A 24,213-nucleotide genomic window follows, 5' to 3' on the forward strand; every position below is an offset into this window, starting at 1 on the left:
TGAAGACTGTCTTCAGCTCTGAGATTCTGAGGCTTTATTCTGCAAGGACTGAAGGGGCGAAGGAGAGGTTAGGAGGAAGATGTTGAAGGATGGGGTAGAGGGAAAAGGGAAAGGAGAAATATCCTTGATGGTATTGAGAAAGTTATTGATGCACTTTATCATTTTCTATTGTAATTCTTTTTTCTTTTTTTTCCCCTGTTTTCTCTAAGAGAATAATGAAAAAGATCCTCTTTTAAAATTCACAAATATTTACCTCACAATAGCCGGGAGCAGTATCCTTAATCCCATTGTATAGAAAGAGGAAAGGTTTGACTGAAATTACATAATTATAAATGGCAGAACCAGAAGTGTAATCCACATCCTTTGCCTTCTAGCCCACCTGCTTGGTACTACCCTGGCACACAGTTCAATCAATTTAAATTTTTACTAAGTGATGTAAATAATAAAATAACTATTGGACGCAAAGCTCCGTGCCTTGGGCTGGAAGAATAAGAAGGAACGGAACAAAGTAACGGCCCCTACCCTCAAGGAGTGTACATTCTTACTCCCAGTGGAAAGGTATGTGTGTCGAAAGAATAGACGAAGATTGTACTAGAGTGGGAAATACGGGCAGCGAGGTGGTGCAGTGGGTAGTGCCAGGCCTGGAGACAGGAGAGCTCATCTTCCCAAGTCACACTAAGCTGTGTGACCCTGCAGGAAAATGAGCTGGTGAAAGAAATGGCAAACCGCTCCATTTTCTTTGCCAAAAAACAAACAAAAAAATAGGGTCTTGAACAGTCGGACAGGGCTTGAAAGAGTGGGAAACCGTAAGCTAAAAAACCCAGTAGTAAGGAATCGTGCTAATCGCTGGCTCCACGTGTTTGGCTAGAGAAAGTAGAATTGAGGGTCCCTGTATAGAAATCTCTGCTCTGGAATAGAGAAGCGATTAGTCTACGTAGAGGAGGAAGAGAGAAACAGAGACAGAAAGACACCGAGTTAAATTCAAGCAAAAAGGGAGAAAGCGAGAAAAAGATAGAAACTGAGACAAATTGAGATAGGAAAGGCAGACGTTACCGATGTAGGGGAAAAAGGGCAAGAGATACAGAGAGATTAGAAATAGAAAAACAGAGGGAAGAAGACTAGGAGAGTACGCTAAATAGAATGAGGGGGCGGGAAAGGTGAATAAGGAAGAGAGAGAGCTAGGAAAAAGCTGAAGAGAAATGAAGAGTGACTCTTCCTCATCCCAATTTTGATACCCCACTCCCAATGTCTAAGGTTATCTCTAGGTTGTGAAATTCTCCAAACAAAATGCTCTTAATACACTTTAATTTAAAAAAAAAAAAAGAAATAAGAAAAGAAAAAGAAAAGAAAGGAAAGGAAAGGAAAAGAAAGGAAAGGAAAGGAAAGGAAAGGAAAGGAAAGGAAAGGAAAGAAAAAACTTGCCCAGTTGAGGAAAGGGAGTCGTAAATTCAAACATACCACTAGGCAAGTGGTAAAGTCCCAGGACCGAGGGTTGGGGGCCAGAGGGATAGGCGGGGCGGGGCGGGGGCCGGAGCCCAGCCCACGATCCCAGGGGTAAGGGATGAGGGGGTGGGGCTGGCCACTCCGGCCCCACCTCCTGGCCGTCCCCTACCCAAGCCCGGCAGGCGAGGGCGGGGTGCTGAGAAAGAGCGGCAGGAGCTTCGGGACTTAACTGCGAGCTGAGCCCAGCCCAGCCGCCTGTCCGGCTTGTCCAGCTGCCCAGCCGAGCAATGGCCCGACGCGGACTGCTCTGGTTGCCCCTGGTGCTGTACGTGGCCTCGGTGAAGGCCAACAGCAAGGTAGGTGCTGGAGCGCCCGGGGGGTGCCTCCGATGCCCGGGGGGGTGCCTCCGATGCCCGCGGCGCTCCCTTCATCTGGATGCCTCTGGGATCCTCTGAAGGACCGTAGAACTGCAGGGCTGGAGGGAGCTCAGCTGTCAGTTACCGCAGGACTTAGAATGTCAGCGCTGCCAAAGAGCCCACGCCCATCCTGCTCCGGTTTTAAAGATGGGGAAACTGAGGCCGGAGACGGAGAGTGACTTGCCCGTCAGCCCCCTGCTGAAGCCCTGGCACCGCTCTTCTCTTTAAAAGCGCTCTCGCCCCTCGTGCCCTGGGAAAGCTGACCCTGTGGCTTTTAGCGTTGGACCCGGGGGGTTCTGGGACTTGGAGAAGAATGCTAGGTTCTGGCGCGGGGGGCGAGGCTGGGGCCTGGCAGAGGGGGCAGGATCCCGGAAAGGGGGCATCTTGACCAATGCCCTTTCTGGTTAGTAACACCCTGCCTGGCGCACGTCTCACCCCATTTAAATTCTTACTAAGTTATGTAAATAAGACAGTGTTACAATGTATTCAGCATCTGAGCCCAGTTGTTTTTCCTTCAAATCTGTAGTGAGAGATTTGTAGCAGATGACCTCTAAGAGCCCTTCTAGCTCAAATATTCTCTGCCCTATATTTTTAAGCTCTGTTAGAACATTCTGCATTCTCCAGTCTTTTCCAGCTCTCTTCTATTCTGTGATTCCTCCAGACCCTTCCCAAGCTCCTAGACCTCCGACAGAAGGGCGGGAGGCAAGGGAGCAGGGGAGAAGGACCCACCTACTGACCATGCTGATTCAGGGGAAGAGAATAAGGCAGGAAAGAGCAAATACTGTCTGGGAAAGAAAAAGGAGGCAAGACAGTCTTCTACAACCTGTTGCAGCTAGTTCACCTAAAGTCTCTAGTGGGATTTTCACCAGGAAAGTATAGCATAAAAAGTGGTACAATGATGTGTAGTGAAGTATCCTTTCCATTGAGCATGGAACCATTCCTGGAGAGGAGAGGGAAAGACTTCCACATGGAACTGGAGTCTCTAAGAATCAGAGGAAAGATGTAAAAGAAAAAGTCTCTTGTACTTCTTAAATGCCAAGTGATTTAGCTCAGATCCCCTGGAAATGCAATTTCACTTAATTTCCAGAAGAGTGAAGAGAAGGAACTTAGAATGTAATAATAATAACTACCATTTATCTAGTATTTCCACATGGACCACTAATTATGCATAGAGCTACAGTGTTAAGGATCAAAGAGTCTTAGGATGGGAAAGGACTTGAAGACTCATCCAGTCCAGGTCTTATCTGACCAAGAATGTCCTTTAAACAACTTCAATAAGTAGTTGTCCACACTCTCATTGAAGTCTTCTAGTCATAAAGATCAAGTTACTGGATGTCAATCTAAATCTATCTTTTTTCAGATTCTTGCCCTTTCCCTGTAGCCAAGCAGAAGAAAAATGGAGATCTTGGAGCTAGGCTGAAGTTGGAGGGTTGGTTGGATTTGGACAAGGGAGGCATGGTCTCTGTATGTGAAGATAAATTATCCTGCCCAGATCTACCATTAACTTGCTAGGTGACCCTGGTCAAATCATTTCACTTCTGTGCCTCAGTTTTTCCAAACGTCAGATAATGAGAATGGACTAGAATGTTCATTGTCCTAGCATTCTATAGTCTAGGGTCTCTTTTAAACCCAACATTCTGAGTCTCTGCCTTGCCCTTGATTAGTGGTTATATCCAGATCTCCTGAATCAGCTATTTCCACCAATTTACTTTTCTATATATCATGGATGCAGGAATCAAATGTCATCTTGTTATCTTTTTCTCCTTCCTCCTTTAAGGTTTTTCTAAACAGAACAAGAGGTTGTGTGGGCTTGTGACAGAAGAATTAAAATTGAAAGCAGAAAAGATGAAAATACAAATTTGCTGTGTTAGCCAAACACTACTTACTTGTTTAAAAAAATTAAGAAACTGCAGACAAAGCAGCCTGGTCCCAGGTGGACAACTTTTGTGGCTGGAGCTCCTGTGGTGAGTGAGCATTTGAGGAGCTGTACATCTCTGCCATCTTCACTGTCTATAGGAAGGGGCATTCTGCTTAGTATGATCCAAGTCTGGAGTTGCTGGGAAAAATAAAACCCAACTTTCCTATTATTTATTACCTGAAAGTCCTGGGGGCTACAATTCAAGAATCCTGGGTTCAGCTTCAGTTTTGCTATTTATTTGTTGTGATATAACCTTTAACAAGTGATTTCACCTGTTTCTTTGTCTTCATAAGGAGGGAATTGGACGAAGTAATCACTAAATTCCCTTGACTAAATCCTAAGGTGGGTTCAAAAGTCCTTTTGAGGAGCAGCTAGATGACCCAGTGGCCCAATAGATAGAGTGCTGGGCCTGGATTCAGGGAGATTCATCCGAATTCAAATCTGACCCCAGAAGCTTACTAACTGTGTGACTCTGAGCAAGTCATTTAACCTTGTTTGCTTCCTTTACCTCATCTGTAAAAATAATCTACAGAAGGAAATGGCAAAGTACCTCTGCCCAGAAAATCCCAAACGGGGTCACAGAGAATCCCTGTGAGTGTTATCATTCTATGCTCTGTGATCTAAGGTCATTTCCAGCTTTAACATTTAACATTCTAACATTCTCTGCTCCAAAAACACGTCATGAATTTAGCATCAGATAGTCCCAGGTTCAAATCCTTGCTGTATCACTACCTGTGTGCTATTAGGAAAATCACTTGATCTCTCTGATTTTCTCATCCCGAAAATGAAGGGATTGGACTAGATGGCCTCTGAGTTTTCTTCCAGCTCTTAAATGGTGATCCCATAGTTCCTCACAGACCTCATACCCTGTGAGTCTAATCTCCTCTGCAGTAGCGGTCCTGGCAGGTGTAAGGTCTGGGCAGTGGCTGGGGGGTGAGTAGGGCAGGGAGCTGCCCTCTCTCAGACCCACGAGCTGGGGAGGGGGGGAGGAAGCCTCCTTTTAGCTGGTGATGACGGGGTTATGGAAATAAGGGCCAGAGTGCGGGGGCTGGGGGGGGGGAAGGAAGCAGCTGGTAACTTGCAGGGGAGTTCTGGGCTGCTGGCGTGCCGACCCCGGGGTCCCTGGGGAGCAGGTGGGGCTTGGGAGGAAGCTGGCAGGAGGTGGCCTCAGCCCAGACCCTTCCCCGGCATCGGGCAGGGCTGACTGCTCACATGTTCCAGGCCTCCGGGGGTTAGGTAGCTCTTCTTTAACTTGTGGAGTTTCCGCCCGGGGGTGTAATTGGAAACAGGACAAGCTGGAGCAGGAAAAGCTCTTTGCAGCTGTCACCCCTAACCCCTCCAGCACTCCCCCGACTCTTCAGTGCCAGGGCCAGCCCAGCGCCTGTGAGGTCTGTGGGATTTCTGACCTCTACGTGCTCCTGATCCCCCTTTCCCCGGGAGCCCCTCTTTGGGGCCATCTTTCCTTCTCTGCCTGTGGCAGCCAGTTTCCTCTCTGGAATCACCCACGTGGAGCCCTTTGCCCTGTGTTCATTTCTCTTGTGGGGACCCTTCTGCTGCAGGGCGGGGAGTCCAGGGTCACTCTGCTCTGGGGTCTCTCTTTGGAGTTTTAGGCTCCATGAGCACAGTCTTAGTCTAGGAATTCCTCTTTCTAGCAACTCCTACCATGAGGCCTATTGGAAACCTGGCCTCAGGAGACACCACTGGGCTCCCTTTTTATCCCACTGAGGTAGTCCCATTTTTCAGTTTCTTTTCCTCTGATGATCTTTCTGGGGCTTCTCTACCTCTGGAAGTCTTCTCCCTATTTGTTGTTGGGGTTTTTCCCCCTTAGGCTCCACTGAGTCTTTTCCCCTCCTTTCCCACACTCAGTGAAATAGTTGGTAGGACACATTGGATTCCGAGTCAGAGGGCTGGGTTTAAATGTTGATTCTGCCATTTATATGAACCATGGTCAGGTTACTCTTTACATCTCAGTTTCCTGATCTGTAAAATGAGCGGGCTGGATAAGTAGCTCTCTAAAGCCCCTTCCAGCTCCCTTGATCCTGAAGCCCACCCTCCTGTACTCCCCACCCCTACCTCACCCCTGCCTCTGGCTGCTGCCTGCCCTTAGCTGAAGTTAGCTTCAGGCCCTAACCCAGCCTGAAGGGAAATGGGGACTAGATGAGGTTCAGAGGCTACAAAGGTGTACTATCCTCATGTAAGATTGAAAACTTCAAAACGTGGGCAGGATAGGGATGGAAATGAGGGTGGAGACAGAGGAAGGGAAAGATGGAGGGAGGCAGAGAGAAGTAGGGAGGGAGGAGAGAAAAGGAAGAAGGGGAGGAGAACGGGAAACCTGAAAAAGAGGCAAGCTAGGAGAGACAAAAACAATAAGGGGCAGACAGCCAGTTATTCTGAGAAAATTGGAAGTTCTTTCATGCAGAGGTGGGAGGGAAGGAGGCATTAATTGGTTGGGGAAAGTCACAGAGCCTAAATGTATGTTTTGGGAGACAAGATTCTGATTTCCAGCCTTGGAAAATTTTGTACTGGTAGGATGGGGGAAGGTGTGAAGATAAAGTAGGGGATGGACGCCCTGGCTGCCTGTAAACTCCAGACTCTGACTCCAATTGAAGAAGAGCCAGCTCTCTTAGCATTTCCTTTGACTGACAGACAGACAGATTTTTGCTCCCCTATCAAACACTGATAGGAAATACTTTGATTCTGACTTTACTGCAGAGGAAGGGAACTAAATGTGGCGATATCAACCAGAAACTGAGACCTGGTGATTTTCAAGGCTCACAAGCTTGACAGCAGAATTCAGCCAATAATTTTCCCATTCTAAATGAATTTAGCCTGACATGAAAGATGGTTGAGAATTTCTTTGTGTTTAATATATTAAAACACGGATTGAACTTTGATAATCAATCATTCCACAGCCTTTATAGATTGCATATTAGATCTATTTCAGGTTCCACTTCTCATGGAGTTTGTAATCTACAAATAGGACAAAGAAAATCACAGGAGCTAGAAGGACTATAGAGATCATCTAATCTTCCACCTTATATATAGGGAAACTAAGGCCAAAAGAAAGAAATTATTTGCCCAAAGTTACACAAATATAAGTAATAGAGCTACTTGTCCAAATTCAATGCTCTTTCCATTATTCTATAATTTATGTCACTCCCCAATCAGAATGGAAGCCCAAAGAGGGCAGTGATCTTTTTAATCTAAATTTTGTTTCTCCTTTTGTTTCAGTCACTGAGAGTGTTGTTCTGCATAGAACAGAAATAAGATTTGTGTGCTGAAGTTAAGTGCCAACTGAATGGCACAGACAAGATGTGTTATTGTAGAAATTTAGAGGAAGAACAAATTCCTCTAAGTCAGGGAAGGCTTTTTAGAGGAGCTGAAATAGTTGAATAAGATTCAGATAAGTAAAATAAGGAATTGGAAGGAATTTCAGGGAATGAATACTAGGTATCAACATGGAAAGGCTTTCCCTTCCCCCCTCCCAACAAAATCATAGAATCTCAGCACTAGAAGGGACCCTAGAAACCAATCAGTCCCATCTAGTGGCCAGGAACTCCCTATACGATATTCAACAAATGTTCTTCCAGGTTTGACTTGAAGACCTCTGGAGGCAGACCTCCCACTATTTTCCAAAGTCATTCAGTTTTAGGTTAGTTATAACTTTTTCAAACATTTTTTATTGATATCTTTAAAAAATACCAGATACATATCCAAATGTATTCTTTCCCCTTTGTCTTTCCAGAGGACCATCCCTTATAACATAGAGAGAGATAGGGAGAGGGAGGGAGGAAGAGAGAGACAGAGAAGGGAAGGAAGGAACAAATGAATGAATGAATGAATGGAGAGAGGGAGGAAAGGAAGGCAGAAGGAAGGGAAGAAGGAAGAGAAGGAGGGAAGGGAGGAGGGAGAGAGAGACAGAAAGAGAAGAAAGAGAAAGAAAGGAGGAAGGGATGGAGGAAAGAAAGATGGAAAAAAGAAAAGAAGGAAGAAAACAGATCAACAAAACAAAGCAACCCATCAAAACAGACTTGAGTTATCTATAGGGCCTCAGATCCATAGCCTCTCACCTCTGTACAGAGGGCAGAGAAGTGCTTTCCTGAGTCTTGATGGTAGAAGTTCTTTCTTCCATTGTACATGTATCTCTAGTGTCTAACACAGTAGTGACAGATCCATAATTATTAAGCATTTATGAAGTATGTGCTAATATTGTGTTAATTGTAACTTGTTAAGAATTTTTTCCTTACATCAAATTTAAGCCTGCCTCTCTCCAACATCCAGCCATTGTTCCTAGTTCAACTATCAGGGATGAGGAAAATGTGTCTCATCTCTCTTCCATCTGATGGCTTGTCAGATACTTGAAGTTAGTCATCTTGCTAACCCCTGAATCTTTTCTTCTCTGGACTTAATATCTTTAGCTCATTCTGTGTCATTTCTTCTGTGATATGGTCAAATGCTCCTCACTCTGCTGGTGAAAGAAGGCTCCTGCCCTTCTCTATGTTTTCTCCAGATTAATGAAATAGTTTCTAAAATATGCTATCTGGGAGTGAATACAGTACTGTACTCTTGATGTGATCTGACCAAGCAAAAAACATGGTCCTCTCCAATTTATGGACAATATGCTTCTCTTGATAAATCTCAAGATCTTATTAGCTCATTTTACTGACAGGTTGCACTGTTGACTCACATTGAGCTTGCAATTCATTAAAACCCCCAGACTTTTTTCATAGGAACCACAATTTGCCCCTTGTTACATAGTTATGGAATTGATCTTTTAAAAAATACCCAAGTGGAGAATTTTGTGTTTATTTTATTAAATTTCATCTTATAAAGATCTTTTGGGATCTTGGTTCTGTCCTCCAATGTATTAGTTATCCTACCAAGTTTTAGGTCATGTGCTGATTTTATTAACATACTGTCCATGCTGTCATCCAGGTGGTTTATAGTAAGATTAAACAGCCTGGGGCCCAGGATAGGACTGTGGGACATTACATAAGGGACCTTCTTTCAAGCTGACATCTACCCATGAATGAAGAATTGAACCAGCTCTAAGTCCATATAATTGTATTCTTATCTAGCCCATCTTTTTTGTCTTGTCCATAAGCATGATATGAGAAATATTGTCAAGTATATATAAAAAAAAAAGAATGCTTGCTTTATTACTCTGATCTAGCAGTCTTTTAATCTGGTTAAAAAAAAAAAAAGAGAGATTTGTCTGTCATGACGTGTTTTTGAAGAGATCATAGTGGTTTTTGTTAACAAATCATCCCTTCAATAATATGTTATAGGGACAGTTAGCACAATGGATAAAACACTGGCCCTGGAATCAAAAAGACCTTAATTCAAAGGTGGCTTCAGACACATCACACTTTCTAGCTGTGTGACCTTGAGCAAGAACCCCAATTGCCTTTGCCAAATAATAATAATATGTTCTAGAACTTTTCCAGAAATTGAAATCAAACTTTAATTATCTATAGGGTCCAAGACTCATGGCTCCCCACCTCTGCACAGAAGAAAAGATGTGCCATTCTATAATTTTCAGATCTTCCTATTTTTTAATAGAAAATTAATGTTTGCCATTCTCCAGACCTGTGGGACTTATCCCATTTTCCATGGTCTTTCAAAGATCACTGACAATAACTTAATATTAACGTCGGATTGTTCTTTCAGTATTTTGGGATCTACTTCATTCAAGCCTGGTAATTTGTGCTATAATTTGTAAGGATAGCTGCTAGATACTCTGTTGACTATTTCCTCATTTATCTTGGGTTCTACTCCCTGTTAACCATTTTTGTTCAGTTCTTTCCGGACCAAAGATGATTCTCCTTGGCAGAGAAAACAAAGAAAACATCCTGGGACTGGATAGTTCATTTAGACTGTATAAGAATGAGTAGCAAGGGGCATTGGATGTTGTAGAAGCTTGCTCACAAGCTATTCCTTGAGCCTGGAAGCAGTGTGGTATAAAGGAAAGGAAACTAGAGTTAGATTCAGAAGACTTGGAGTTAAAATCCTGCTTCTATCACTTACTGCTTTGTGTGAACTGAGAAAGTCATTAGGAATCCAGCCCTCAATATAAAGACTGAATGGGGGAAGGGGGGGTGCAATGGATAGAGCCCTAGAGTCAGGAGAATCCAAGTTCAAATCCAGCCTCAGACCCTTAACACTTCCTAGCTTTATGTCATAGGCAGATTTTATTAGCATGTTGTCCATGCTGTCATCCAAGTTGTATGTAGTAATGGTAACCAGTCTAGGGCCCAGGATAGCAATCTAGGGCATTATATAATTTCCTTTCAAGTTGACATCTACCCATGAATGAAGACTCTTTATGACCAGTCATTGATTAGGTGTTTCCCTGGCCAAGTCACTTAACCCAAATGCCTCTCAAAAAAAAAAAGAAAAAGAAAAAGAAACAAAAGATATCAATAAAAACGTATTTTAAAAAAGAATGAATTGGAAGAATTAAGAAGGAGATGACTTGAACGTAATAGTATCAATCTAGACCTGAAAGGGATCTCAGAGACTCTATCTCACCTATCATTTTACAGGTAAGAAAATTAAGGTTCAGGGAGCTTAAGGCATTTGTCCAAAGTTATACAAAAATAGTACTGCCAGAAATGAAATTTGAACCCAGATTTTCTAACTTCAGTGTCAATGCTCATTCCATTGTACCAGAACTTGGGTGATAATAGTGGGAGGAAAAAAGAGGAGAAAAGGATTGAAAGAGACTTATGGGGGAAGGAGGAAGTGATGGTTTCCAGCCTAAGTGACCAAATACAAATGTATTTTAGTAGTGTCATGGTTATAAATAGGTAATGGAGAAGAGCAGACATAAGGAGGAAGATGATAAATTCAGATTTGGATATGCTGAGTTTGAGGGGCTGGGGGAGGTAATCAATCAGTTAAACCCAGGGATTTAGATTTCCAAAAGGAGGTCAAGATGAAATGGGACTAATCTAAATAGACAAAATCATTGAACTCATGGGAATAAATTAGACTACAAAGGGAGAAAGTAGGGAAGGAAAAGTCTATTCGAGTTCAGCAGGGGGGATGTAATCAATCACAAGTACTTGCTGTGTGCCTGGCACTTAGCTAAGCATTCCTTCAGGAACTTACTCCAAAAGTGGGAAATAACTTGGCTTAGATAAGCATATCTAAAATATATGCAAAATGAATGAGTTACATATAATAATGTTGTATTATATACATTATATGCTTATATAAGTATATATATATATATATACATATAACGATGCTATATAATAAAGTAGTTTCGGGAAGGAGGCCTACAACAGTTTAAGGATAGAAGGCTGCATTTGAGATTGCTGGATCTGAGTCAGAGAATCTGGGTTCAAATCCTAGATCTCTCCCTTACCTTGGGTAAGCCTTCACCTCTCATGATCTCACTTTCCCCATCTGTAAAAAGAGGGGAAAGGACTAGGTGACCTCTAAGTTCCTTCCAGTTCCAAAGCTATGAACCTATGAACTTATGCTTAGGAATCAAGAGAAAGAAAAGGAAGTGGAGGAGGTTGAAGAGGGGTAGCAAGGTAGATATTTGGAGCATTGAGAGTAGATGAGAGCTCCCAGATAGTAGTAATGGGGAATGGGGGGGGGGGGGAGAATAGGAGTAGTAATATTAATAGAGGAAGGAGAGGAAAAGGAAAGGGAAGAACCAGAAGAATAGGAGGAAGAGGAAGAGTAGTAGAAGTAATAGGAAGATTAAAAGATTGAAAGTTGGAAAAAATCTTAGAGATCCTCTAGTCCAGGGTTAATTAACTTATTTGTGTCATGTATTCCCTTAACAATCCGGTAAAGCCTATGGACTCTTTTTCAGAATGATGTTTTTAAATGCATAAAATAAGGGGGAAGGGAGTATGCATTATTAAGAGCCAATTATGTATCAGTCACTGTGCTAAATATTCTACAAATATTATCTCATTAGGTTAAAAAAACAAATTTTAAAATAAATAAAGCAAAATTGCAAAGGAAACCGAATATATTGAAATATGGTTATTAAAATATAAAAAAATAAGTTGAGTTAAGGTTAAGAACCTTTGATTAGGGGCAACTAGTTGATGTAGTGGACAGAGCACCAGCTCTGAAATCAGGACCACCTGAGTTCAAATCTAGCTTCAGAAACACAACACTTCCAGGCTGTGTGACCTTGGGCAAGTCACTTAACTCCAATTGCCTCAAAAACAAAAAGAAGGCTTGATTCTACTCCAACTACATCATTTTACAGAGGGTGCACATTTCTATAGTGTTTTAAGATGTACAAAACATTTTTTCCCAGCATCCCTCTGAGGCAGGTAGAAAGTAAAGCATCTTATCTAGCCCATCTTTTTTCGTCTTGTCCGTAAGCATGATATGAGAAATATTATCAAGTATATGTCAAAAAAAAAAAAGAATGCTTGCTTTATTACTCTGATCTAGCAGTCTTTGAATCTGGTATCTGTGGGAAAACTCATTTTCCCCAGCATCCCTCTGAGGCAGGTAGAAAGTAAAGATTATTTTCTCTATTTTACAGAAGAAAAAACTGAGGGTGAGAGAGGTATCATGAATTGCTGAGCTAGTAAGTGTGAGAGTTAGGACTCATACCTGTGCCAGCTAACCCCAAGTTTAGTATTTAGGGGTGAAGACCAAAGAGACTAAAATTGATCTGGAAGGTATGTCCACAATTAGGTGATTTGCAATATATGTTAATTAGATCCCATTGCTTAAATTTAAAGTAACTAAACTGTCTCAAGCAAGAGCTCCAGAAGCCAGGGTTTCAGGCTTTTAGAAGGTCAGAATCACCTTCCAAGTAGGTGGCAGGATATCCTTACAGAAGGAGGTGAGGGGTTGGAGAGGAAATACAAAGGGATAGAAAGGAGAAAGAGGAAGTTCCTTTGGCAGCACTGGTCCCTGCAAAATCTGATCCATTTCAGAGTCTAATTGACTCATTTTCAGTAAAACCACTAATTTTCCCCCTGATGGTTTTTGGATTCCATTATGAACTACTTATAAGCATTCAGAGTCCTGTTTATATAAAAACCACCGAGAAAATGAGGACAGCAGCAGTCTATGTGGGCAGTGAGGAGTTTTGTTTCAGAGGTAGAAGGGGAGGGAGTGGGGACCAGGGAGCTCTGGACTAGAAGAAACACATTTTCGCCTGGAGGGAGGACAAAATTAAGAAAAAGTCACCAAAAGACTTCCCAGGATGCCTGGAACACAGTCTTCTAAAAGCTCTCCTGGCCCTTTCCAGAGTGATGTCCTGGAATGAGCCCTACTCAGGGAAGCAGGAGAATGACTCTCCTTTTAGCTCCCTCCTGCTTAGCAGGAGAAAGTTGCTTTTTCCTCTGTGTCTCCATTTCCTCTTCTTTAAAATGGACAAAGAAGAAAGCCCATTAAGGTCACTGCCAACTCTCACCCTCTGGCTTAGGGTCTACAGTTCCTTGCTCTGAGGTCCCTCCCAGCCCTAATTAACCTTCTGGGTCCCACTTCGAAGGTTCCAGGTTTCCAGGTTCCCTCCAGCTGTTATTAGGAATCTTCCTTTATTGTGTAAATTAGTGAAGAAGAGGAAGGAATTCAGTCAGCTCCGCCTCCAAGTGCGGATCTTAGGTTCAAAAGTGAAAAGATGGGTGGTGGGAGGGACAGGAGGGGGATGGGGACGGAGACGGGAAGCAGGAGCCAGCTGGTGGGACTAGGGGGCTCCCCTCCTGGACCAAACCCCGGCTTGTTACCAAAGGCCATTTCCGGGCCAGTTTGAAAACTGACCCACCAGTGGGCCTGAGTGAGCCTTGCCAACCTCCCTGCGCCACATAGGACGTTGCACCTCATCACCGAGGGAAAGAATGTAGCAGATGGTCGCTGCTTGGGCAGATGAGCTAAACAGCTTTTCCTGCCCAGTAATGGGGGAGGCTCCAGTTAAGTCCCCCACACCCAATCTCTGTGAGCTCCCCTTTTGCTAGGGCCCCATCCGAGCAGGCCCGAGAGGCACAGGCTGAGATTGTGAAGGGCAGAAGCCTAGAATCCAGAGGCTTGCAGAACACAGACCCTCTGAGAACCCGGGGACCCCTGGGGGTGATCTTACAGGACTGAGAGGCAGCCTGATTCAGTGCAGAGATCTAGAGGAGGGGGTAAAAGACCTGAATTCTGACTTGGCTCTCCCATGAATCATCTGCCTGATTTCAGTTTTCCTTAACCAAAATTTGGGGGTTAAGCTCTGAAGTCTGAGGTCTCGATCACCTCTGCTTTGATATTTTGTGTTCTAACAAACCTTCCAGCTCTAATATTGTGTTTTCAGGCCCCTTCCATATAGCTGATATTCTGCATCCAAGGATCTTTTTCATTCTAATATCCTAACTTCTTTGTTTTAACAACCCATGTAATAAATTCCCTTCCAACCTAGGTAGCATATATGATTCTATGATTGATTAGATGGAATTAGCATTTGGAAGCTTCTCCTACAAATGGCATGAAACTGAGGAATGTGGCAAACACTGAGCCCTCATCCTGGCCTGGTGTTAACTATTAACAGGTAGGAGATAATTACCTGGCAACTTCAAAAGTAAGTTTTGCCAGGAAAATGTCCTTGTTACCAAAAACTTCTTCCAGCATTCTCAGAGCTCCCTGCTCAAGACTGGCCTGTCTTTCCCACAGAATCATGAGGTGAGAGTTGAACCATTATTCCTGGCCTTCCCTTTCAAAAAAAACCCAAAAAAGGAAAAGAGAAAACTCATGTCTAGGGATCAAGACCCTGAAGAAATAAGACAGATTTTTAAAAGATGAACACTAAAATAACACTACTATTCCAGAATCGGGAATCCAAAACAAATCATAAAAGCAATAAGACTACATTTCTGTACTTGATTACAAAAACCTATTTTCATGGCAACTTTTATGGGATAGCAATCCAAGTATTATTATCCCCATAAAGTTGGAGAGTAGAAGTGATTTTCCTGTTAATAGTTTGCATTTCTCCAGTCCTTTATAATTCACAGAATCATAGGATTTAGAGTTAGAAAAGAAATGCTCAAGTCTGATTTTACAGAAGGGGAAACTGAGGCCCAGAAAGTATCACTCAGATAATAGAATTGGGATTCAAACCCAGTGTACTTTTCACTTCAACACAGAGCCTATTAATTATACAGAGTACTTTTTTCACAACAACCTTCTGTTAATAAGTATGAGGATTACTGTCCCCATTTATCTAAAGATAGGTAAAGGGACAAACATTGCTTTTGGAAGCAAAGAGTCTGAGTGCAAATTCTGATTCTACTCTGGGCTTGTAATTCCTCATCTATAAATGGAGAGGGACAGACTAGAAGATCTTTATGGACTCTCCCAGATCTCAAGTCTCTTACTTGTGCAAGCCCACAACTGGTCATGTATCAGAACCAGAGCTCAAATCTATGCTTCCGGAATCTCATTATAGGGCTCTTCTCTTTATATCTTTATATCTTTTTATCTGGGAATGCTCAGATTACTTGTGGTTATTCTTATTTTGTGATAGTCTAAAGCAGAAGCATAATCCTTCTTCCAAATGACACTTTACTTAATGGTAGCTATAATAGTCTTTCTCCCAGCCCCTCAAATCTTCTGCAAACTAAATGTTTTTGTTCCTTCCAATGTTCTTCACATAGCATGATCTCAAAAGTTTTTTTGCCATCCCAAATGCCTTCCTCTGGGCCCCTTCTAGCTTATTATTCTCCTCTCTCAAACACAGCCTCCCAGATGGGTCCTGCCCAGGATAAAGAAGACCCAAACCCTCAATACTATTTTTCATCTAATCTAAGGTTTAATTAAATTTGCTGACTCTCATGTTGAACTGAATTTGCAGTCCACGAAGACTTCCAGATCTTCTTCACAAAAACTAAGACTTTTTAAAAAATACATAAGTGTAGGACTTTATACTTACCACTAGTCAATTTCCTCTTATTTGATTTGGTCTATTGCTCTAGTCTTTTGGGATCCTGACTCCAACATTCAATTTCCTATCCCCCAAGTTTTGTTCCATCTGCAAATCTGCAATCTCCATCATTATCCAGATTATTTAGCACAAGATCAAATAAGTACAAAACCCAGGACAGACCTTTGGGACTTTCTTCACTGGAGACCCTCTTCCCAGTTGATATCTACCTTGAGGTTACTAGGTAGCTCAATAGATAGGAGCGATAAGTTTAGAGATGTGACTCCAAATCCAGCCTCAGACAGATACTTAACTGTGTGACTCTGGGCAAGTCACTTAACCGCTGTCTGCCTCAGTTTCCTCAATTGTAACATGGCAATAATAACGGCACCTACCTCACAAAGTTGTTATGAAGATTAGATGAGATAACAGATAAATGCTTATTCTCTCCCCTCTCCTGCTCAGAAATCTTTAGAACTCATTCAACCAGATCTGAATCCACCAAACTGTTCTCTTATATAGCCTACAACTCCTCATCTTGTCCAAGGTTATCATGAGAGAGATTTTCAAATGCTTTGCTGAAAAGAATCTCCAGTGTCTATAACATTTCTACACTCTATCAATCAAGTAACCCTATCCAAAAAAGAGGAGGGATCATAGGAAGAAAATAAATATTAATCCCCTGCTGTGTGCCAGATACTATACTAAGTGCTTTACAAATATCATTCATCAAAAATCATTTTGATTCCCACAATGACTGTAGAAGGCAGGTGCTATTATGGTCTCCATTTTACAGTTGAGAAAACTGAGGCAAACATAAGATAAGTGACAAACTGCTGGTGAGGGTCTGAGGCTAGATTTGAATTCAAGTTTTTTTCTGATTTTGCACCACCTAGCTGTCTCCTATTATCACAGAATCATAGATTTAGGGCAGGAAGAAACCTCAGCCATTAATCAATCCTCTTCTCCCACTCATACCAATAGAAGTGACAGGTCTCGTGCTTTTCCTTTATAAGATGCTGTTAAGAGGTGAGGTTATTCTCCCAAGACTTGTTCTTGGGGAATTTATGTAGTCTCATACTTGTCACTGCTTCTCCTTTTAAATGTTTCCAATCTTTACCTTTAATGTATTTTTTAGGGTTTTTCTCGGAACAGAAATCAAATTCAAGCGTCCTATGATCAAACTCAAACTGTATACTATTATACCATTTATCTATTAAAAATAATTGAGAATCTTTCCAAAGAGTTTTTGTTTATGTAGATTCTTATAGATATTCACCATATTGAAAATAAAAACTAATTTTGAATTTATAGACTCTTTTAAGGATTTCAGAGACCCCCAGGATTCTCTGGATCACACTTTGAGAACCATTGCTATAGAGGGCAAACTGCCTTTTTTTCATGGTTTGCAAAATTGGGACATTTTCCTTTATTCAGTCCTGATGCATAAATCCTATTCTCCACAGACTTTTAAAAATCACTGTGACTGATTCAATAATTACATCTGCTACTTCATTTAGTATCCTGGGACCATTTAGGCCTGGAGATTCAAATTCATAAAGGGCAATCAAGCATTCTCTTACTATTTCTTTACTTAACTTGGGCTTCAATTCCTTATTAATCATTTTCTAGTTCCAGATCATTTTTTCTTAGCAGAGTAAAGAGAAGTAAAACGAGTTGAGCAGTTCTGCCTTTTCTCTGTTGTCCTTTATCATTGTTCCAACCAGTTCTCTGAAAATCTAGGGTGCCTGTCAGATTTCCTCTCCTCTATAAGTGATTTTTAAGATGAGTTGAGTGGGGATCTCCCCTACCCCACCCTAAGCTGGTCAATATTTCTGATTCGGCAGCCTGTTCCTCCCTGTTGGAGAGAATCAGATCCAGAACAGGTCCACCTGCTACTTCCTTTGCTTCCTCACTAAGTTGGTGGCCCCTAATACTCCTGTGCCTTCTCAGCCTGTTGGTTAAATAGACACTGCTCTCCCTGGTGCCATCTTTGGGACTTCTCCCTAAGAACCTCTGTGCTATTGTCTCCCCCAAGGTGTTTGGTGATACGGACCAGGTTCGGATGACGTCGGAGGGCTCTGACTGCCGCTGCAAGTGCATCCTGAGACCCCTGAGCAAAGACGCCTGCAGCCGCGTCCGCAGTGGGAGCATGAGAGTGGAGGACTTCTACACGGTGGAAACTGTGAGTTCTGGGGCCGACTGCCGCTGTTCCTGCACGGCACCCCCTTCCTCTCTCAACCCCTGCGAGAATGAATGGAAGATGGAAAAGATCAAGAAACAAGCCCCAGAGCTCTTCAAGGTATGTGCTCCCCGGGAAAGGGAAGCCCCCGGCACTGGCTGGCTCTGGAAGGGCTGGGAGGGAGGCAGGCCCAAGGGCAGAACTACCGAGGGAGCCCTCCAATACTCAGCAGTAAGTTATCCAAGAAACGCAGCTTCTGATACTCAACCAAAATGACAAATCACTGCTCCAGTGAGTCACCCATCTCAATAAATTTCCTGATTTCTGATCTCAGTGAATTGTAGAACTGTGCAGTATTAGAGAAGGAAGGGATCTTGGAATACAGTTATCCCTTCTGTATTGTGACTTTCTCCATCACAATTACAGTATATCTCAGATTGGCAAAATAAATTCCGTGAGTATTTTGGGGGAGTTTTGCAGAAGTCACAAATGACACACGAAGGCCAAAAGATAACACAGAAAAAGTTTAGATGCTCAGAAATGCATAAAATATATGTATTGTATATATTGTATAGTATTGTATATCAGCCCAAATTTTACAATAAGGTGTCACTTATATCCCACTTTAAAAAAAAGATTAAGACTTTTCTGGTACAAAAGGAGAGTCAAAAATTTTTACACAGATTCTCCAGATCATGGGGGCTTCACCCTTAACCCCCTACAAGGTGGAAAGGATAATTATAATGAAAATTAGAACTGAAATAGACCTTGAATGTAGAATGTTCAAGTTGAAATAAAAGTATAAAATATAATTCATTAGCACACAAAACATGGAATGGGACTCTAGGGGCTCTCCATCTGACTCCATCATTTTACAGAAAAACTGAGGCCCAGAGTTACATAGCTAGTTAAGCCTGAGGCTTAGAATGCAGGCCGTCTTCCTCCTAGTACACTGTCCTTTCTGTTCTATCTGCTAGCAGCACGTGGATTTCCCTGTCTGTCCGAGAAATTCCAGGGAGTCACTCGGACATTCTTTTTGCTTCAAGTTTTGGCAGAGCTCCGCTTTTCACTCCTATCTTCCTTCCAAACTCTAAAAAGGGTGTTTCTCCAGGTCCTCGATCTCAGGCTCTCTTTCTGGGGGGAGAGGGATGAGTCAGCCTCCAGCCTCAGGAAACTGAGCCAGGGAACCGAGGATCAGCTGCGTCCCCCGGGCCCCAGTACAGTGTAAGAGTCAAACCCATGTTTCTTGTGAGTGTTGGTTGAGAGGATAAATGTTATTGAGGTTGGAGATTTAGGAGGCTTCCAGAGAAGGGCAGCCTTGCTTCTCATAGGCAAGACCTTGGAAGGAGAAGCAGATGTCATGAGATGGCAGATATTAGAGAGGGGAGTGTTCGGGGGAGGGAGGAACAATCAGGGATCTTTGGAGAAATGGTGAGGTGGGATGGGTATACTCAAGGAAAGCAGGAATCCAAGGAGAATCCAGTGGAACCCAGGGAAGAGCTGGGGAAATGGAGTATATACAGGCAGGGTGCAGAGGAGGGGGGGGGGGGAGCCAGAAGCAGCTCTTTTTGCAGCCATAGCCTTTGATGTTCCTCCCCCCAACAAGAGCTGTTTTGTGTGATAATTCCCCCCCCCCCCAAGTCCTTTGGCTTCCGATGCCAGCCCTTCCACTCCCTCCCAAGAGAGCAGTGACTTCAGTTAAAGGTCAATCAAGACAATGACCTGGGTGTGTACTTCTTGTGTCATCATTTTTCCAGTTTGGTGTGGGGAGGAGACCTGAGCCATGGAGGCAATGAGGGAAAGGGTGTGGACTCTGTTTCCCATTTTGCTCCCAGATCAGGCAAAGTAACATCAAAGGCTCGTGGGAAGGGGCCAGCTTTCCAGGCAGGAAGGGGGCCTAGGACCAAAGCTGGAAGCCTCAAGGCAGAGGGTGGGCTCTGAGGAGGGGACCCCATCCAACCAACATTGGGCTTTTGTGAAGCATTGGGTTTTGGCCCTTCTGCAGTATTAGCTGAAAGAAACCTTAGAATATGGACTTTTAGAAGTAGAATAGTTTTAGAATATATAGACTATAATAAATAGAAAGGACTAGAAAGAAATTTGGGAAAGAAATGACAGTGTTAGAGCTAAAAGGACTGTAAAACTGGGAGGGCCTTTAAAATGTAGACCTTCAAGGCTAACAGAGAGCTTAGGGTATTAAATATTAGAGCTGGAAGGTATTTTAAAACACAGATTGTTAGACTTAAAAGGAACCTCAGAATCAAAAATATTAAAGTTGAAAGAAGGCTTAGAACACAATCTATGAAGACTGAAGAAACTTCAGAACAAAGCCCATAAGCTAGGAGGCTCCTTAGAACATAGAATGTGATGGATTGTTGTTAATTGAAGTGAGTAAAACCAAAGGATGTACACAGCAACAAGATTATGGGATGATCAACTCTGATGGACTTGGCTCTTTTTAACAATGAAATGATTCAGGCCAATTCCAATAGACTTGTCATGGAGAGAGCCATTTGCATACAGAAAGAGAAATATGGGGATTGAATATGGATCATAACATAGTATTTTCATCTTTTTTTGTTGTTTGTATGTTTTTCCTTCCCAGTGTTTTTTCCTTTTTGATCTGATTTTTCTTGTGAAGCATGATTTGGCAAGGTTTGGCAAGGGTGAATGTTGAAAACTATCTTTGAATATATTTTGAAAAATAAAAAGCTATTATTATATTTTTAAAAAGAACATACAATGTGAGAGCTAGAAGAGATCTTAAAATACAGAAAATGTTAATGCTCAAAAGGTTCTTAGAATAGAAAATGTGAGCCCTGGCAGGAATCTTAGATCATAGAATGTGGAGGCTGGAAAGGACCTTAGAACATTGAATGTCAAGGCTGGAAGGGACCTTAGAACATACACTGTAAGAGCTTTTAGGTAATAAAAAGAGATCTTAGAAAAGTTGAAAAGTGCTTTACAATATAGTACTTGAAGGGAACTTCAAACAAAAATTGTCAAAACTGAAAGGAACGTTATCTAACAATATTATTTTACAGATAAGGAAATGAGGGACAGGGAAATTGCTTTCTTGATGTTACACTGTGAGCTCCAGATTGGAACCAAGGTTTGCTGAGTCCTGGTCCAGCATTCTTTCCACTAGACCAATTTCCCATAAAACCAAAATATCAAAGAGACTTTGTATGGGAAATATCTCAGAAGCTATCTAGTCCAACCTCTGTATCTCCAATATCCCTCTATTACAAAATTCAGACTCTGCTTGAATACCCAAAATGATGAGGAACTCACTATCTTTTGAAGCAAACTTTTCCACTATTGAGTTCTAATTGTGAGGAAGTTCTTTCCTATTTCACATTGAACTCTGCCTCCTTATAACTTACTCCAATTGCTTCAAGTCCAGCACCTGGAACTAACCAGAATAAATCTAATTCCCATGACAGCCGTTCAGAGTCAAAGTAAATTCTTTTCTTTTTTTTAAATAGCTTTTTATTTACAAGTTATTGCATGGGTAATTTTACAGCATTTGACAATTGCCAAATCTTTTATTCCAATTTTTCCCCTCCTTCCCTCTCCCCCCTCCCCTAGATGTCAGGTTGACCAATACATGTTAAATATGTTAAAGTGTAAATAAAATTCACAATAAGTATACATGTCCAAACAGTTATTTTGCTGTGCAAAAAGAATTGGACTCTGAAATAGCGTACAATTAGCCTGTGAAGGAAATCAAAAATGCAGGCGGGCAAAAATAGAGGGATTGAGAATTCTATGTAGTGGTTTATAGTCATCTCCCAGTGTTCTTTCGCTGGGTGTAGCTGGTTCAATTGGAACTGCTCCATTGGAACTGATTTGGTTCATCTCATTCCTGGAGATGGCCACGTCCATCAGAATTGATCATCATATAGTATTGTTGTTGAAGAATATAATGATCTCCTGGCCCTGCTCGTTTCACTTAGCATCAGTTCATGTAAGTCTCTCCAGGCCTTTCTGAAATCATCCTGCTGCTCATTTCTTACCGAACAATAATATTCCATAACATTCATACACCACAATTTATTCAGCCATTCTCCAGTTGATGGGCAGTCACTCAGTTTCCAGTTTCTGGCCACTACAAAGAGGGCTGCCACAAACATTCGTGCACATACAAGTCCCTTTCCCTTCTTTAAGATCTCTTTGGGAAATAAGCCCAGTAGTAACACTGCTGGATCAAAGGGTATGCACAGTTTGATAACTTTTTGAGTATAGTTCCAAACTACTCTCCAGAAAGGCTGGATGTATTCATTCACAATTTCACCAACAATGTATCAATGTCCCAGTTTTCCCACGTCCTCTCCAACATTCCTCATTATCTTTCCCTGTCAATCTGACAGGTGTGTAGTGGTATCTCAGAGTTATCTTAATTTGCATTTCTCTGATTAATAATGACTTGGAGCATCTTTTCATATGGCTAGAAATAGTTTCAATTTCTTCATCTGAGAATTGCCTGTTCATATCCTTTGACCTTTATCAATTGGAGAATGGCTTGATTTCTTATAAATTAGAATCAATTCTCTATATATTTTGGAAATGAGGCCTTTATCAGAACCTTTGACTGTAGAAATGTTTTCCCAGTTTATTGCTTCCTTTCTAATCTTGTCTGCATTAGTTTTGTTTGTACAAAACCTTTTCAATTTGATGTAATCAAAATTTTCTATTTTGTGATCAACAGTGATCTCTAGTTCTTCTTTGGTCATAAAGTCCTTCCCCTTCCACAGGTCTGAGAGGTAAACTATCCTATGCTCTTCTAATTTATTTATAATCTCATTCTTTATGCCCAGGTCATGAATCCATTTTGACCTTATCTTGGTGTACGGGGTTAAGTGTGGGTCGATGCCTAGTTTCTGCCACACTAGTTCAAAGTAAATTCTTGATAGAAATTTTCATCAGCAGCGGAGCCCCCATTGCTGAGAAGTGGAAAGTGATGGAGATACTTAGTATAGCTCTTCTTTGTTGCTGTTCAAGCTTCCTGAGCCGGAGGTCACTGGTCCAACCCCTTGCTGGAGGGCGCATCCTCTCAAGACCATCCCCAACAAGCATTTACCTAACTTTTGCTCAACTACCTCCCTTAACAGAGACCTCACTATCTTCCCACACAGTTGGGGGCCCCAGGGAGGGGCTTGGATGTGAAGTATGAGATCTGGAGGGAAACTGTGGCCTTTTTCCCCATAGCTCCAGTCCATGGTCGACCTCCTGGAAGGGACACTGTACAGCATGGACCTGATGAAAGTCCACGCCTACATCAACAAAGTGGCCTCTCAGATGAACACGCTGGAAGAGGTGAGAGGGCCTGGCCTTTCCCAGGGGGCAGTGGGGCACGGGCTAATGATTGGAGTGGAAGCAGAGTTCCACATGGGCTCAAATACAGGAGACACTTCCCCCCTAAGTCTGCCTATCCTTCCTTCCACACCTTCTCCTCTTCAGGGCATGCGCTAAAGGAAGGGCTGGCACAGCCCAAACAAACGGAACCAAGCCCTTAGTCCTGTTGTCTCAGAATCAAGAGGAGACTTAACTTTCCCTCCCTGGCATAGAATCTGGCATGTGAAGGCGCTCACTCTCTATTTGTTGGGGGAATGAGTGAGTTCAGATCCCAGCTCTGTTATTTCCTAGATCCTGGACAAGTCACTTGCCTTGAGCCACAGTTTCCTCCTCTGTGAAATGGAATACTAATCCTTGCTCTCCTTGGCTGTTCAAGCGTGACAGAACTGCGAGTTGTTCTTCTCCTTCCTTGTTTCGCCACTCCCCACACCTGCCTCCTGACCCAGAGGAAGTCAGAGGTGGGGAATAAGCCTCCACGGACAGCTCTCCTTCTGTTTGGTTCTGAGAGGCTGCCTGGGAGAATGAAGAGGGCTGTGCTTGGAGTCCTGGCTTATGGAGGAGTTAGCAGGCCCTTGCTGTGGGCATTCATTTCCTCCAGTCGGACTCATGATTTCTGCATTGTCTGCCTCGTGATGTAGCTTTGAAGCTAAGGTGAAACAGGGTGAATGAAATGCTCTGTAAGCAGTAAATAATAACCAAGCTACCGACTATAGCATTTCTAAAGCACCCTGTGGATGTGGATTTGTGTTACTGGCATTGAGCCAAGGCCCAGTTCACAATAGTGAATAGCTAGTAAATGTTTGTAACTGAATGTAATTGAGCCTCATGTTTCTCACCTGTGCAGGGTGGGTGGCCATCCTTGCACTCCCCCAGACCACTGAGACGAAAGCACTTTGTAAATAGGAAAACAGGAACAGGTAGTATTGTCCTTTGCCTTACTGGCTGGCCGCGGGTGGGGGCATCTACCCGTCCCCACCCCACAGTGCTTCTGCTGGGAAAAGGTACCTGT

The 24,213-nt window shown here is 42.6% G+C and overlaps 1 protein-coding gene across 1 annotated transcript in view; it reads left to right on the forward strand.

Moving 5' to 3' along the window:
- Positions 1–1,592: 1,592 nt before the first annotated feature.
- The window catches only part of OLFML2A (olfactomedin like 2A), a 45,036-nt gene continuing 22,415 nt past the window's right edge, over positions 1,593–24,213 (forward strand). The window contains exons 1-3 of the mRNA XM_031954289.1: positions 1,593–1,799; positions 17,703–17,966; positions 23,058–23,165. Of these exons, the coding sequence (XP_031810149.1) occupies positions 1,731–1,799; positions 17,703–17,966; positions 23,058–23,165 (441 nt within the window). The 5' untranslated portion in view covers positions 1,593–1,730. The remainder of the gene's footprint in view (positions 1,800–17,702; positions 17,967–23,057; positions 23,166–24,213) is intronic.

This window comes from Sarcophilus harrisii, chromosome 2 (assembly GCF_902635505.1).
Source record: "Sarcophilus harrisii chromosome 2, mSarHar1.11, whole genome shotgun sequence".
NCBI classification, from domain to species: domain Eukaryota; kingdom Metazoa; phylum Chordata; class Mammalia; order Dasyuromorphia; family Dasyuridae; genus Sarcophilus; species Sarcophilus harrisii.